Source organism: Podarcis vaucheri, assembly GCF_965113315.1.
Source record: "Podarcis vaucheri genome assembly, chromosome: 8".
Lineage (NCBI taxonomy): Eukaryota > Metazoa > Chordata > Lepidosauria > Squamata > Lacertidae > Podarcis > Podarcis vaucheri.
In genome coordinates, this window is record NC_138766.1 from 47,245,656 (window position 1) to 47,262,404 (window position 16,749).

Genomic DNA, 16,749 nt, shown 5'->3' on the forward strand with positions numbered 1-16,749 from the left:
TTAATTCATCCTTGCTTTACCCATGTTAGTGAAACCCCAGGCATCATTTAAAAATTGGCTAAATATTGAGGACTTAGTGAGATTCAGTTATATTTAAGGAAATTATACCATGCTTGAAAAGAACAAGAAACAAACTGCCTTGTCTTTATGGAAGCATGAAGTGAAGCCCTGAATCTACAGTTTTGTGTAGAGGGTAAAATGATGGTCATTTTGTTTTGTTCTTTGTAAACAATATAATGGAACCAGAAAGTATTTAAAAACCTGGGAATATAACTTTGCTGTTAAGTCTCTTTGTTCTGTAAACTGTGAATGCAGTCTGTATTCTGGAAAGGAATAATGCTGTTTAAAGAGTGAATAATTTACCGGGGATGGTTATACTGACTGGAGAAAGAAATGCATTTGTAAATATGGAAATGAGTAACTATGAATCATCTTGAATGTTTTCAATTTATGTCCCTTTATCATCTTTTCCAGGATGAGCTATAGGCTCTCTAGAGCTTTTAGAGGGACTAGATCACCTTTTAAGGTGAATGCTGTTTGGGTGATTGCTTGCTAACAGCAATTTTCAATTGATATTTCTTCAAAAGGAGCTAATGGTTAGGATGAAGTCTGAGTCCAGTCCTTTTGCAGAGACATGTGTGCAGAGGAGTTGGCAGTGCGGGTTTGGAGATAGAGTTTTAGATTTAGATAGATAGACTAGATGGGGGCAGGGAAAAGACAGTAGGGATTCCAAGCTGAAGTTGTCCAGAAATCAGATGAAGGATCAGTGAGTTGTCTGCCTGTTTTAAACTGTTTACTTCTAAAAGTCTCCCTCTACTTGAATAAATAAATAAAACACTACAAAGGCAGCATAACTCTCCAGTGCTTTTTCTATCTGGAAGAAACTAAACTCTTCATTGATACCCCCTAAACTACTCACTGCTTGAGAATTGAGGAGCTTCATTTAACAATACGATTTAGTGCTACATGGGTGGAAGAAACAATTACTAAAAAGAAGCAAATACCTTTCTGCTGTTACTAGTCACAAAAAGGGATCACAAGTAGGCACCAAAAACAGAATTGGTATAGCACAAGTAGACTGAACTGAACTATGGAGCCTGAAACCCCCCCCCCCCAAGCTGTTTATCCTTCAATATCTAGTCTGTGCTCAACTTGTCCGTGCCCAACACAAGCAGACTGTGTATATTGTTATGTCACCCAGTGCTCAACTAGCCAACCAAATAGGGCACATGCGGACACAGCCTTTGAGAAATGTCTTACCTACATTTTGTCAACAGAGCTGGTCCAATACATTTGCTGCCTGAGGCAAAGGAGAATATTTCCCCTCCCCAATTCCATGTAAAGAATCTGAGTGAGCTTCCAGTTGCATCTTCATTTAATACTGACTTTGGGAAAGTGCCCTCCTCCAGTCCACAGCAGCCTCCCAGGAAGAACATCACAACAAGGGCTTGCCCATCAGTTGGCCAAAGAAGGAGCAACTGTGGAAACCTAGTTTCCTCCCACCCCGCTAGAAATAGCTATCGGATTCAATTGCAAATTGCCCTGGCTGAACTGGCTTTAATCCGTAGGGCCCACATGGCAGTATTATGGGGTGGAAATCCCAAAGGATGCCTAAATGCAATATTACCATCTAAAAGTCCACTGCCTACAAGAAGATACATTACTGGTAACTTCAGAGTCTGGCCCTAACTATCAGCTGGAGAACTAAGGCCTACTGAGTTATATGTGCATGGTTGTGAGGTTGTCAATGTGAAGTGTGAAGATCATGATTCAAGCCAAGCTGTAAATCTTCAAAAGAAATAATAACAGAGACACAGTGTTCAAAATCAGCCAGGCAACAGGTGCATTTTGTACCTGTCAGCCACTTGCAACCAAGTGAAGATGCCCCCTAATATACATTGCACACTAATAACACATCCTGTAGAATTCTGTCAATTATATTTTATCTGCACAATCAAAATGAATTTCGGGAACCAAAATGCTTTTTTTACGCAGCCTGTGCAGGACCAATTGTTGTAGCTTACCCCACCCAAGTGCCCTGCTCTCAATTGTGAAGAACACTCTTACATTATGGTCCATGTCACCATTAAGAAAAAGAGGTTGGAATAGACCAATAAATGTGTGAACTGCCCCTGGATAAACTGACTTTTTTATGTTCTCAAAGTTGTTAAGCTAGCTGAAGGTTGTCATCTGATGTTTAACTGATAATCATTCACAGTCAGTCCATCATTTGAAAAATAAGACTTTAGAGCTGTCTTCTTGCCCCCAAATGGGAAGTAGGCATTCCGTTTTGGCGACTGTAACCTTGGTTTAAGCGGAACCATTTGTCACCTAGCTTATCTTTTTGAGTTTCTAACACTGGTCACATATCAAGCACTGCAGAAAGAGCTCCAACCATCTCAAGTAATACAGATTACACCCACCCCACCCCGGTTGTGTAACATCCAATTCTGTTCTCTGCTGGGACTGATGACCATGTGCTGGGAACTCAACCTAAACTCTCATCAGAGCTTCGCAGCCGCGAAGATGAGGGGATTCCCTGGACACGCCAGACCCCCACCAATTCCCTCTTCCCCGGCAACGCATCCCTTTCACTTTGCTCCAACTTGCCCATTTGCAGGCAGCTTGCCGCTCTCAGCCCTGCGGCTCACTTTTCCCGGGGGGTGGGGAGCGTTTCGTCAAGGGCCCGAGAGCGGAGTTTGAGGGGAGCCCAAGCTAGCGCGGAGAGAGGCGGGCACTTACTTGTTCCTGACGCCCGGCCGACTGGGGCGCAAGTGCGGCGCGGTCTGGCCGAGGCAGCCGGACAGAGACAGGAGAAGCAGCGGCACAGTCCACCTGAGGGGCTTCGGGAGCAGCTCCATGCTGCCCGCCACAGCTGGCGCGCCACCGGCTCGCCGGGCGCGAGGAGAGACGTCCCGCAGCTCAGCCTCCGTCCTGAAGACTTCTTCTCTCTCCCGAGACCCCTTTCCCCCTTCCTAGCCTATTTATCTCCTTGTTACGTCGCTCCTCTTTGGGCTCGGCCGCGAACTCCGCTTCTCGCTTCAGCTTCGCTTCTCCACTTCACTCCTTCACTGACGCAAGACTCCTCAACCCCCCGCTCCCCGCCCCGCTTAGTTCTTCCCAAGTTTCCGCCCTCCGGCTCGCACACCCCGAGCCCGAAGGATGACTTAGCCGCCTCCTCGCCTCACAAACATCTCCCCTGGCCAAACAGCGGCGCGGCAGCCCCCTTCCTCTTTTCCCCGCTCTTGCCCTGGACGCGGCGGGCGCAACCACGCACTTCGGGGGGCAGCGGGGATGGAATAGACGACTAAGGGACCGGGCTCGAGGCGAGGCGCTTCCCGCTGCGCGCGGGTGTTCTGGGACTCTCGACAGACTCGCCCGCTGACCCCCCCTCCCCTCCTCGAGGGCTCCTCTCCCCCCATCTGCCCTGCGTGACCTCCGAGAGAAAGGCACGTGCGCCATTGTGAGCTACAGACAGAGGAATCTCCTCTGGCGGCCGCTGCTCCTTCTCTCCCCGCTTTTCTTTCCATTCGGCGGAGCCTTCTTCTTTTCCAAGAACAATCTTACGCAACTCAGCAAGCGTCCGTCCCCCCCCCCCAAAAAAAAATTGCTTAATAAAGGAAGGCTGCTTACTTAGGCCAAGGGAGGCGATTAGCCGTCACAGAGAGGGGATGCAGGCAGCCGTGTTACCCCTACACGGGTCATTATCATAGCCCAGTACACCTGTTGGGGACTCAAATCTTCCTGACCATTTGGCAGAATGAAGCTATAGACCAGGCATGGCCAAACTGTAGTTTTGGGACTACAGCTCCCACAACCCTAGCTAACAGGACCAGTGGTCAGGGATGATGGGAATTATAGTCCCAAAACATCTGGAGTAATAATAATAATAATAATTTATTATTTATACCCCACCCATCTGGCTGGATTTCCCCAGCCACTCTGGGCAGCTTCCAACAAAATATTAAAATACAATAGTCCGTCAAACATTAAAAGCTTCCCTAAACAGGGCTGCCTTCAGATGTCTGGAGGGCCAAGTTTGGCCATGCCTGCTATAGACAGCAAATGCTTCTAACTACTGAACTGTTTACGGTAATAACTTTTCTAGAGTGATACTGTTCTAACAGGGGTCCAGAGTTGCTTTATAAAAACAACAACAGCATGTTCATTCTAATTTACAGTGTTAGAAACATATTTTAAATACTCTGCTGGGCTCTGATTTACAGCTGCAAGTATATTGCGCTTAATATCAGTGAACAGTTGCTGGATGCTTCCAGGGACGCGGACTTATAAAAAATATTGGGGGGGCCCGGGAAAGCTCATGAATAATAAATAAGCTCATGAATATGCAAATAAAGTGGCGCCGCCTCCTCATGAGCGAATAGGGGAGAGCGTGCTGCGCCTATTAATCAGCTCCAAAGGAAATTGGGTGGAGCTTTTGCTTGGGAGGGAGGGCAGGAGGCATGCAGCCTGACCCTGTGCATTTTGGGCTGGGGGAGGGGCGGCGGTGGCGCTCTGCTGGAGGGGCGCCCGAGATTATGGGGGGGCAGAGCCCCCCCAAACGAATTTTTGAGGGGGCTCGGGCCCCCTCAAGCCCCATGGAGTCGGCGCCTATGGATGCTTCAAGACCTCTTCCTGGTGAGAAAAGACAACAGCATCTAGTCTAATCCCGAAAGAGCCATAGTCTTCCCCATCTTTGTGCCCTCAAGATGTTCTGAACTCTGATTCCCATCAGCCTCAGCCAGCAGGCATGTGATAAGCAAGTTGGTTGGGTCTTGATGGGAATTGGAGGTCATGGGGTTAGACAAGGCTGCCATGGACTATGACTGATGCATATACACCCTGAAAGGAAATAAAATTATTTGCATCCCTGAAGACCAGTAAATTAATCATATATCTCTCCATTACCGCAAAGCAACAAGAGAAAATAATGCATTTACTGAGGTCGTTGCTATGTTCTAATCTGAATGACTAAGTGCCAAATATTAACAGTGACTTAATCAAAATAACAGGAAACACTGACATGTCTTTATATAGAAAATATTTGGCTTGATCTAATATCACATCAAGTTACATCTGTTTCAGCTGTGCTAAAAATTACCTCGAAAACATATTTTGATTCTGCCACCAAGTTTCCCCCCTCGCCTTAGATGGCAAATGTGTTTGTATAACCAGAGAGTGAGATTAACTGGTGAACTGTCAATTGCTTCCTTTTAATGAAGTAACAAAACATCAAATAAGCCAACTGCTGCCTAAGCTTCATTCTCCACCCTTTAGGGACATAAGTGAGGGGAAAAACAACACAATTTCCCCAAACTCTGCTTCTCTTTATTTCAGGGGTGGGGAACATGCGACTTTCCAGATGCTGTTACACTACAGCTCCCATAATCCTTGACCATTTGCCATGCTGGTTGGGACTGGTGGAAGCTGGGGTCCAGCAACATCTGCATTGCTACACATTGTCGAACTGCATTAGTTGACATATATATTAAAAATGCTATAGTAGTTATTTTGTATGAGTTGTGGTTGTGCGAAAGGAAATCCCAACTTTGTACCATGACTATGCTAGTTATTTTTATACTAGTAAAAGTTAGCAAATAAAATAATTTTGCATTACTAATGTGGACATGTAGGGCAATATCTAATGTTGTGCCAATGGTTGCAACAGGGCTTTCCCCCTCCTGTCCTTGCCAGTTCAGGTCCACCAATCTGCTTGAAAAAGTCCCCCAACCCATAAGAACAGATTTTGGGGGAGGTGTTTGCGGGGACAGGGGAGGAGGAGGAGGAGGAGAGAAAGTGGAAAGTCCTGTCACAAAAGCGGAAGTCTGCTGCACCCTTAGTGTTCTTGGTAGCTGCTGCTCAATTGTAGAACCCACTGCCCATGGAGAATCCGAGAATAAATGCAGGATAATATATTTGATACAACTGACTAAATTGACACAAAGTAATGAACAACTTCCCCAGAACCCTTCTTCAAATGTAGGGCAGAAAAGATGCTCCTGGGCATAGTAAGAAAATCCCAGACTTAGATGTCACCGATGAGCTGTTATACAAACTTAATTAGGTAAGACTATGCTAGATGTAGGGACATGGGTGGCGCTGTGGTCTAAACCACTGAGCCTCTTGGGCTTGCCGATCAGAAGGTCAGTGGTTCAAATCCCCATGATGGGGTGAGCTGCCATTGCTCGGTCCCAGCTCCTGTCAACCTAGCAGTTCGAAAGCACATCAAAGTGCAAGTAGATAAATAGGTACCACTCCGGCGGGAAGGTAAATGGCATTTTCATGTGCTGCTCTGGTTCACCAGAAGCTGCTTAGTCATGCTGGCCACATGACCCGGAAGCTGTACGCCAGCTCCCTCAGCCAATAAAGCGAGATGAGTCGCCCGTGACTGGACCTGATGGTCAGGGGTCTCTTTACCTTTACCTTTTATGCTAGATGTAATATATAAATATATGAAGATTCTTCAGAGTCTGAACCTATGTGCTGTAAAACATTTGCTGTTGTTGAGTTGGCCTTTTCCATCTTAAGTTAAGCAAGTGTGGGGTCATTTTAATTTCTACATTTTATATACACATTTAGCTGGGCATACTATTTTTACTGCAATACTTTTTTGAAAAAACGATTAACAGCCTGAAGTGTAAGGAAGAGGCAAAATAGAAGCTGGAATAAACAAATGTTTACAGCACTGTGCTCAAATGGCAAAGGCTGTCTGAGAGAGAGAGGCATTCTTGGCTGCCTCACATAAGTACAGCTCCATTTTCTGGGAGTGTTCCCAAGATCTTTGACTAAATGTTTTCCACATGTGATGAAAAGGCTTTCTTTTCCCACAGCTTTCTGTTTGGACATACTGTTAAACCTGAAGGGGCATTTATTATTGTTGTGGTGGTAATGGTGGTGGTGGTGGTGATGATGAAGATACAAAATGAGAAGTTCCTATAGGAGAAGTTTGGGATATGAATTTAAATACAGCATGGCTTTGGCTTTTGGCATGCATGCATGCATTTTGGCATGCATTGCCGTTTGGACAAATGACAGGAAAATGTATAGGATGCGTTGGCAGTGCTTTGATTTATAAAACTGAGCGGTACAGAAGAAGAGGTGTTAGCATAGATATAACTCTCCCCAAACTCAGATTCGAGTGGGGTGAATCAGTGGTACATCTTTTGAAAAAGGAGAGTAACCATTCTTCTCTCCCTTTGTGGTAGATTTTTGACAGGTGCAGCTTGTTCTGCAGGGACAAGAAAAGCTGCATCTGTTGGATTCGGGGGGAGGGGGAAGGTTGCATCTGCTCATTATATGACTTTTCTAGAGCCCGTTCCCAGAAATCCCTAGATGGTGCATAGTTTGCTTCAAGGAAGGGTGGGTAGATCGGGGGCATGTTAGGACACTGGCCCTCTGTAGCAGGAGATACCCACACAAATACATTAATATGCTATTTCATATGTGCTGGGGCTGAGACTTGGCTCCAGTGAAGCCTTGCATATTTATATGACTGCCAAACTTCTTTCTATGTTGCTATTAAAATAAAAAGTCTATTCCATGGCAATAGGAATGCTACGTGAGTTGGTTTAATTGTCTTCTTGAATACAAGCCTGGGATATACATTGCTGCCATAAATGGCAAACTGTCTTCCGACAGCAATCATATGGACTTCATTACTCAGATGCTGTAATTCACAAGTCTCAGGAGTCCTTTGTTTTTCTGTTTTCCCTCTGAGTATTATCCCACTAAACACAAGTTTAAGCAGTCATGACTGCCTGCAAAGCAAAGCAGTGCATTTAATGACTGGTAACAACAGTGTAGCTCTATACAGAGCAAGTGCCTTAATTTAGACTCATCTATACAGATGGCTACATTTTAAGCCATTTTCCAGTAAAATCTGTCCAACCTTGGAACTTGTTTTTGGTACCAGAAATGGAAAACCCCACAGTCCTTCATTTCCAGGATACTGGAAGACTGATCTGAGCACAGAAATGAGTAACAGAAGCCTTACAGTGGTCTTAATATGATTCAGGGCGTAACGATTAATTTCAAGTGCTGTGAGACCCAGTCTAGGTTTTTCACATTCACTCATTATATTTCCCTTTGCTGTTTTGAGTGGATAATGCAAGACTGTCAACACTGGCTCTAAAGCTGCAAACTATGCTCAGGATAATAGTTTGAACTTGCAGAGAAAAAAAGTTAACATAGATATAACTTCTCCCCAGAACATATATAGTCTTGACTAATATAGGTTACTAATGGCACCTCATTTGTTCTCTTAATTAAACCAGAGTGCTTCTCCAGATGTCAAAAATAATGGTTTCTGGCAGCACTAATAATATGGCATACTTGAAACCTAATGAATGCTCTGACAGTCTTCAGAATAGCTGTCTTAATGAGAGAGGTGGCATGAACAGTTAACATGCATGCAAGAGATAACAAGCATGTTCTAAAATAGACTTGCAGAAATAGAGTAAGAAAACCTTCTGAGAATAAAATGCACTGCTGGAAGGTTACAGCACCTGCTATGGCTCTGTCTGGGATGCAAGCTGTAGCAGTGTATATGGAGGTCCTGGGCTGCCTGGATAACAACCGCCCTCCCCATGGCCTCACTAATATGGTCCAAAGGAAAGCAATACATCTGGGACCAGCTTGGCTGCAGGAGTTGCCAGAAGGAAGCATACAAGACTCCATCAAACCACCCTTGGTACCCCACTCTGGATTTGTGTAGGGCTTACTCCTTAGCCCTTTCCCCCATGAAGATGTCCCACAAGGCAGTGAGTAAAGCACTATCATCAAAAGAGGTCCTAAGACCATTAAGTAGAGTCTAAAATTACCTAACTGCTCCACTGCTCTCACAAATGTTATCTTGAAAGATTTATGAAACACACACACACACCTTTAATGTCTGGCCCTGTGTTGTCACTGTGTTGATGTAGGAAAAGCATCTTGAGTGACAACACTTTCAGAAGGCTAGTTCTTTGAACTCCCTTTGAGTTCTCCATCACAATTTGTAATGCTAATCTTCACAGAGAGAGCGAGCAAATGGGTATATTGCAAGTAAATTAATTTTTAAGTCTTTTTAAGGAATACTTGCTCTGTGGATGATTTTCCCCAGAGTCGTCATCTTTACTAAACCCAGCTTACCAGCTAAAGTTTAAACATATTTGGAACAGACTCTTGGAGGAACTCTAGAATCTCTGCCATTAGAGACCTACTCAAGTTCTAGCTTTTGAGATTTGAATAGATTTTGAACACACATTTTCAGCCTTGTATTTGTAGCAGAAAAAATAAAACACTGGATTCTTGGGATTTTATACCAGCATGTATTTACCCAATTATTTCCTTCTATTGCATTTCCTACTTTCAATTTTTAAATTATTAGTTCCTTAAGACAGAAATCTGGTGTTTGGGCTTCTATATAAATACTTACCAAACATGTGCACCAGAAAAACAAATTGACACACTAAGCCTATTTGCAACTCACATGTATAATCTGATAGCAGATAGCCTCAGAATGGGTATAGAGGAGATAATAAAGGCCTCAGTTCAGCTCTAGTTGTGCACAACTGGTGTAAAGCAGCCTTTTCTCAGACCTGTCTGCTTGGCTTTCTCAGACTGAGCTAGAAGTCCCCCGAGCTTCACATATGTAAACTATTTAAAATCTGGGACTCTATATAGTCAATGTGGTTACTTCAGCTTGGTTCAGATTCCTTTTAATAGAATCCTTTAATGCATTGCAGGCGGTTGGACTAGATGCCTCTTGGGGTCCCTTCCAACTCTTTTAAGATTCTATGATTCTATGAATTGGTACAGAGCACAGGATCACTAACAAATCGGGTCCTGCCTTAAAGGGGGCACATGTTGTGGTGAGACCTGGCAACCAAACCCTGTGTTGTGTGGGTTTGATTGATTAGCCACAACACCCAATTGGTAGGTCCCTTGATGCTGGGTTTAATAAGGCCAATGGGACGCAAGCTAAATGAATCAAGGGACCTATATATACCTATGAACGTGACCCAGAGCATCCTCTTTCGGTGCGTGCATTGGAACACTTAAAAACACCAAACCCTGTAATTTAGGACAATACTACTATAGTGTGTGAAAACTATGACTCTATGAAGATCAAACTAGTAATATTTCATAAAAATATAATTGCAGTGCAGCAAAATTCCCAACTCTTTTGAGAGGTCGTTTTCTTCCTGTCCCAGATGATATGGAACAGGATAGAACACTCCACCACTGAAAACATGGATAGATCTGCTGTTCCCAGTATATCTTCCTTTATTAGGGTGGTTAGTACCTGTCTCTGTGCATCTAAGGGTTTCATTTATTTTTTTTTTTTCCTAATATTTTTTATTAGTTTTACAAAAGTTTTTATAACAAACAAACACAAAAAAGCAAACAAACAAACAAAGAAGTGTGGTTTCATAATGTCATTTCGTAAACTTCTTTCCTCGGACTTCCCCATACCTCCCCTTTCTGCATCCTCATGTCCAAATTTTGCAGCAACTTATAGATATTTTTTCCAACTCTAATTTATTATAGTCCTTTCTTATTCTGATCTTGTATTACTGCAACCCTTTGTCTCTATCGAATCTCGACATTCTAAACTTCCTCAAGTTTATAATGGTCCTTAAGATAAATCTTGAATTTCTTCCAATCTTCTTCCGCAGTCTCCTTCCCCTGGTCTCGAATTCTGCTCGTCATTTCCGCCAAAGTCATGTAGTCAATCACTTTCATCTGCCATTCTTCCACGGTGGGTAGATCTTGTGTCTTCCAATACTTTGCTATCAATATTCTTGCTGCTGTTGTTGCATACATAAAGAAAGTTCTATCTTTTTTTAGCACCAATTGGCCGACAATGCCCAAGAGAAAGGCCTCTGGTTTCTTAAGAAAGGTATATTTAAATACCTTTTTCATTTCATTATATATCATCTCCCAGAAGACCTTAATCTTCGGGCACGTCCACCAAAGATGATAAAAAGTACCTTCAGTTTCTTTACATTTCCAACATTTATTGTCAGGCAAATGATAAATTTTTGCCAGCTTGACTGGGGTCATGTACCACCTGTAAACCATTTTCATTACATTTTCCTTTAAGGCACTACATGCCGTAAATTTAATTCCGGTGTTCCACAACCTTTCCCAGTCAGCTGACATTATATTATGACCGATGTCCTGTGCCCATTTAATCATGGCTGATTTAACTACTTCATCTTGTGTATTCCATTTTAACAGCAAGTTATACATTCTTGACAAATTCTTAGTATTGGGTTCTAACAATTCTGTCTCAAGTTTTGATTTTTCCACCTGGAAGCCAATTTTCCTGTCTTGTTTAAAGACCTCCGTTATTTGGTAATAGTGGAGCCAATCTTGTACTTTGGGTTTTAGTTTTTCATGGCTCTTTAGTTTCAGTCTCTCTCCATCTTGTTCTAGAATCTCACAATACTTTGGCCATCCGACCTCCATATTGAGTTTCTTGTGGGCCTTCGCCTCTAAAGGTGACAACCATCTAGGGGTTTTATTTTCCAACAAGTCTTTATATCTCATCCAAACATTGAACAGCGCTTTCCTTACAATGTGATTTTTAAAGGCACTATGCACTTTAATTTTATCATACCATAAATATGCATGCCAACCAAATGCATTATTAAAACCTTCTAAGTCCAAGATATCTGTATTCTCGAGGAGCATCCACTCTTTCAACCAGCAGAATGCTGCTGCTTCATAGTACAATTTTAAGTCCGGCAGGGCAAATCCCCCTCTTTCTTTTGCATCTGTTAATATTTTATATTTTATCCTGGGCTTTTTGCCCTGCCAGACAAATTTCGCGATATCTTTCTGCCACCTCTTGAAACAGTCCATCTTGTCAAGTATTTGCAAAGTTTGAAACAAAAATAACATTCTAGGCAATACATTCATCTTAATTACTGCAATTCGGCCTAACATTGATAATCTCAAGTTTGACCATATTTCTAAATCTTTTTTAATTTCTGTCCAACATTTTTCATAGTTGTCCTTATACAAATTCAAATTTTTAGATGTTAAGTTAACCCCTAGGTATTTCACCTTCTTGGTCACCGTCAAACCCGTCTCTTCTTGAAACTTGTTCTTTTCTATATCTGTCAAATTTTTCCCTAGGACTTTAGTTTTTTGTTTATTCAACTTAAATCCGGCTACCTGGCCAAATTGTTGGATTATCTCCAACACCTTTTTCGTACTAGTGTATGGCTCTTGTAGAGTCAGGACTAAATCATCTGCGAAAGCCCTTAACTTGTAATGTTTTGCTCCGACCTGTACCCCTTTAACCTGCTGGTCATTTCTAATCATATTCAGCAAAACCTCCAGGACAGAAATAAAAAGCAATGGGGAAATTGGGCATCCCTGTCGTGTTCCTTTTTCTATCTTAAGTTCCTCCGTTATCACATTATTTACAATCAACTTAGCTTTTTGTTCAGAGTATATTGCACCCATACCATTCTCAAAACCTTGTCCTACCCCCATCCCATGAAGGTTCTTTTTCATAAAACTCCAAGAAATGTTGTCAAAGGCTTTCTCCGCGTCCACAAATATCAAAACTGCTTTGGTGTTTATATTCACCTCTAACTTTTCCAAAATGTCTATTATAATCCTAACATTGTCTGAGAGGTGTCTCTTTGGGAGAAAGCCTGCTTGGTCTCTGTGGATCTTTTCCATCAATACTCTTTTAAATCTTTTTGCTAAAATGTCTGCAAAAATTTTGTAATCCACATTGAGTAACGAGATTGGGCGGTAGTTCTTCAATTGAGTCTTTTCAGTCTCTGTCTTTGGTATGAGTGAAATATATGCTTCCTTCCACGATTCGGGTGCCTTTTTTCCCTCTAAGATCTCATTACAGACATCCTTTAACGGTTGAATCAGCCATTCCTTTAGCGATTTGTAATATCTGGAAGTCAAACCATCTGGTCCTGGAGATTTGCCCAATTGCATGTCCTGAATGGCACCCTCTATCTCTTGTTCTGATATTCTCTGGTTTAAATCCACCTTACTTTGAGGGGAGATTTTTTGTAATCCATATTTGTTAAGGAATTTATCTATATCTTCTTCATTTTGTGCTCCTTGAGAATAGAGTTTTTTAAAATAACTCACGAAACAGTTTCTTATTTCATTTGGTTTAGATATAGTCCTTCCATCCACTTCTAAACTTGTAACTGTGTTTAATTTCTGTCTTTTCTTAAGTTGCCATGCCAAAAGCTTGCCACATTTGTCTGCCGACTCAAATGACTTTTGTCTCATTTGCTTTATTTTCCACTCTATCTCTTGGTTCATCAATTCCATATATTGTGTTTGATATAATTTAATCTCCCTCAAAATCTTCTGGGACTTTGGTTTTGACCTTAATTTTCTCTCTCCTTCTTTTATCTTTTCCAAAATTTTTTCTCTTTTCTCCTTCTGCCTTCTCTTCTTTATTGAGTTTTGTTGAATCAAAAACCCTCGCATCACAGCTTTACTTGCGTCCCAGACCACTCTTTTTTCCACATTGCCCCTTAGATTGATTTCGAAATAGTCCTTTAAAGTTTTTTGGGCCTTCAAGTGGAATTCTCTATCTCGAAACAGGGTGTCATTCATTCTCCACCTAAACTGACCAGTTGTTGTAAGTTTCATTTCCATCTTCACGGCGTTATGGTCGGAGCAGGTTTTTGGGCAGATCTCTACCGTCTTAATCTTCGGAGCCATTCCACTAGTGATCCAAATTTGATCAATTCTGGTCCAGGTCATCTGTGCTTGGGAGAAAAAGGTTCCCTCTCTTTCAAGAGGGTTCCTTGTTCTCCAAATGTCTATTAAGTCCATGTTCTCGGTCATTTCAAAAAAAGTCTTAGGGAGTCTCCCTTCTTTAGTGAGTGTCAGTCTTTGTGTCTTATCCATATTTGTAGAAACTACACCATTCATATCTCCCATAATTATCATATTGTAATCCAAATAGTCCATCAGAGTTTCATGAAGTTTTTTAAAGAATTCCGCTTTACCTTCATTTGGTGCGTAAATCCCAATTATCAAAAATTTTTCTCCTTGTACTTGTATCTCCACCGCTAAATATCTTCCTTCTTCATCTTTAAAAATCATTTTTGGAGCCCATTTCTCTTTTACATAGATCACAACTCCTCTTTTTTTCACTTTATCCGACGAGATAAATTCTTGTCCCAATTTTTTATTCATAAGTAGTCTCCTGTGGGCTCTAGTTATGTGAGTTTCCTGTAAGCAAGTCACGTCCAGTTGTTCTCTGTACAAAATGTGGAATACTTGTCGTCTCTTCAAAGGCATGTTCATCCCATTACAATTCCAACTAAGGAATTGCAGGGCCATCTTGTTATTTTTCTGGTATTCCTCCAACTGCTCCCAGTTGTTGTTCCTCCTCTGTTGGTAGCGGAAGGTTCTGTCCAAACGAAAGGTTCAAGATATCTATTACACCCTTTTGCTCAGCAATTGGGTCTACAGTTCCTTTCTGTAGATCTTCTTGATTTTTATGCAGGAACCTGTCTTTATCCTGTGTCGTCTTTATTTTAACCTTCTTTCCCCTGTAGTCAAAGGACAGTCCCTGTGGGAATTCCCACCTAAAACGAATATCGTTCTTCTTGAGCAAGTAGACCAGGTCCTTATAAGAAGCTCTCAAGTCCAGAATATGTTTGGGGATATCTTTAAAAATCTGTATCGGTGAATTTCCAATTTGTAAGGCTTTTTCAAAATGCAGTCTTAGTATTTTATCTCTTTCCTCCTTTGATCTCAAGGTAATCAAGCAGTCTCTCGGTACCTTTCTATTTTGTCTTCTGCCCAATCTGAAAGCCGTTGTAATTTGGATTTCGTCTTCCTCTAGATCTTCCCAGGCATCTGCAAACTCCTTCATTAAAAAGTCTGTAAGGTTATCTCCTTCATCCTCTGGAATTGATCGTAATTTCAAATTCCTTTCTTTTCTTTGTAGTTCCCACAATGCCAGAGTTTCGTCGTGATCATAAACCTTTTTGGCAATCGGTTCTAATTTTTCCTGCGTCTCTCCAGCAATAGTTCTAGCTTCCTCCGCAATTTGACGTGTGGCAGAGTTCTCTTGCGTAAGCTTGTTTATAGATTCTGTATTCAAGTCGAGTCTAGCTGTCAAGTCTGTCAATTTCTGTGAATTCTCTGTCAATTTCTTAGTATTCTCTGCCGTTTGCTTTGTCAAATTCTCCAGGGATTGGTTTATCTTGAGAAGGGCTTGCGATACTGCATCCATGGAGACTGCTGCACCTCTTTCTTGTCCTGTTGTCACTGTAGATGTTATTCCTGAGATCGAGCCTCTTTTCTTGTGTTGCTGTAGCTGCTTTGTCTTTGCTCTCGTGGTTATCTCGTCTGCTGGGCCACTCATATCCCAAGGTCGTTTCCCACAGGAGCCTTCACCAAAAGGAAAATTCCACTGTCTCAAAGCGTAGCAACTTTCAGTTTACCCTCTAGAGGGAGCAAATCAGAATGTCCGCAAACCGAAATTACGAGTATTTATAACACAAATTTATCAGGAGGCTCCTATATGTATATTGCAGCACTTTCCCAATAGATAAAGTCCCAGCCTTCCCTGATAAATTGTATCCACCAAGTCCCAAAACTTTGTATCAAGTAAACAGTAAAGCTTCCACTTTGTAACCTTCACAAGAATTTAAAGTCAGTTCAGTGTTCCTTTGTTTTATGAGCAGTTCGTACCAGGTTGGGGGCTGCAGAAGTTTTCCTTTTCCGTTAAATTAATCATGCAGCTTGTAAAGTCACTTTTTCCTCCCCTCTGCCCTGCAAGCTGGAGGGGATGATCAAAGTCCAAATGTCGGATTCAGGCAATTAAAAACAATTTTCCCTTACGGATGCAGCTTAATAACTTTCGTTGCTTCGATTGTCATGCAGTCGGGGGAAGGCAGACTTCCTTAATTTTTGCCTTCCCCGTTTTCAGCCTAATTTCAAATAATTTTGACACGAATACAGGTTCAGTCTTACTCACGGGTCCTTTTTGTCCAGATTGTTTAGGAAGGGAATCGACGCTCTCCACTAATGGCGACGCGGCTTCACTCTGCGGGCTGGGTAGCGATTCTCAGCACCGCGCTCCCCCGTTGTCGTTCCGGAGCCTTTAAAAAGGCTCTTTCTGCGGTAAAGAGGGGGCGCTTCGGGTGCCCACCGAATCTCCTTGTTCACAGGATCCGTTCCTGTGATTTTAGGGGTCCCCCGCTTGCCGAAGCGGGTCAGACCCGAACTCGCAGAGCCTTCCTCTCTCCGGAGCTCGGAGAGAGAGCAGCCATTAGCGCTGGCGCCGAACCGGAAGTCCTCTAAGGGTTTCATTTAACTCCTCACCTTCCCCTTTCTCTCTAGTTGTTTATACAAAGGAATAGGCTTCTCAGAGAATCACTGAACAATCACCCTCTCACCCTAGCCTGGCATTCAATGGCTGGGATGTGTACCACTTCCCACCAGACTGTTCTCCTATATTCTGCTGCTGTAGCTCACCAGAGAGACCCTGAAGGGGTTGCTGATTGTTCTCTTCACTCTTGACTTGGGATGGATGTGATCTGAGTCTCATAATTTTGCAGGCTTAGCTGGAGCATCTAGGGCAGTTATGCCTGAGAGAGCCTGGCAGATCCTCTCTGCTTGAGAGTTCTCTTAAAATGAACCCACTAGGCCCAGGGGTGGGGAATCTGTGGTCCTCCAAATGCCGTTGGACTCCCATCTACTCTAGCCAGAACAGCCAATGGCCAGGGATGGTGAGAGCTGTGGGTCAAC

General features: G+C 42.6%; 1 protein-coding gene across 1 annotated transcript in view; it reads right to left on the bottom strand.

Moving 5' to 3' along the window:
• Window positions 1-3,372, bottom strand: part of EMILIN2 (elastin microfibril interfacer 2) — a 43,633-nt gene extending 40,261 nt beyond the window's left edge. Inside the window, exon 1 of the mRNA XM_082235128.1 lies at window positions 2,743-3,372. Coding sequence (XP_082091254.1) covers window positions 2,743-2,861 — 119 coding nt within the window. The 5' untranslated portion in view covers window positions 2,862-3,372. The remainder of the gene's footprint in view (window positions 1-2,742) is intronic.
• Between the last annotated feature and the right edge of the window lie 13,377 nt (window positions 3,373-16,749).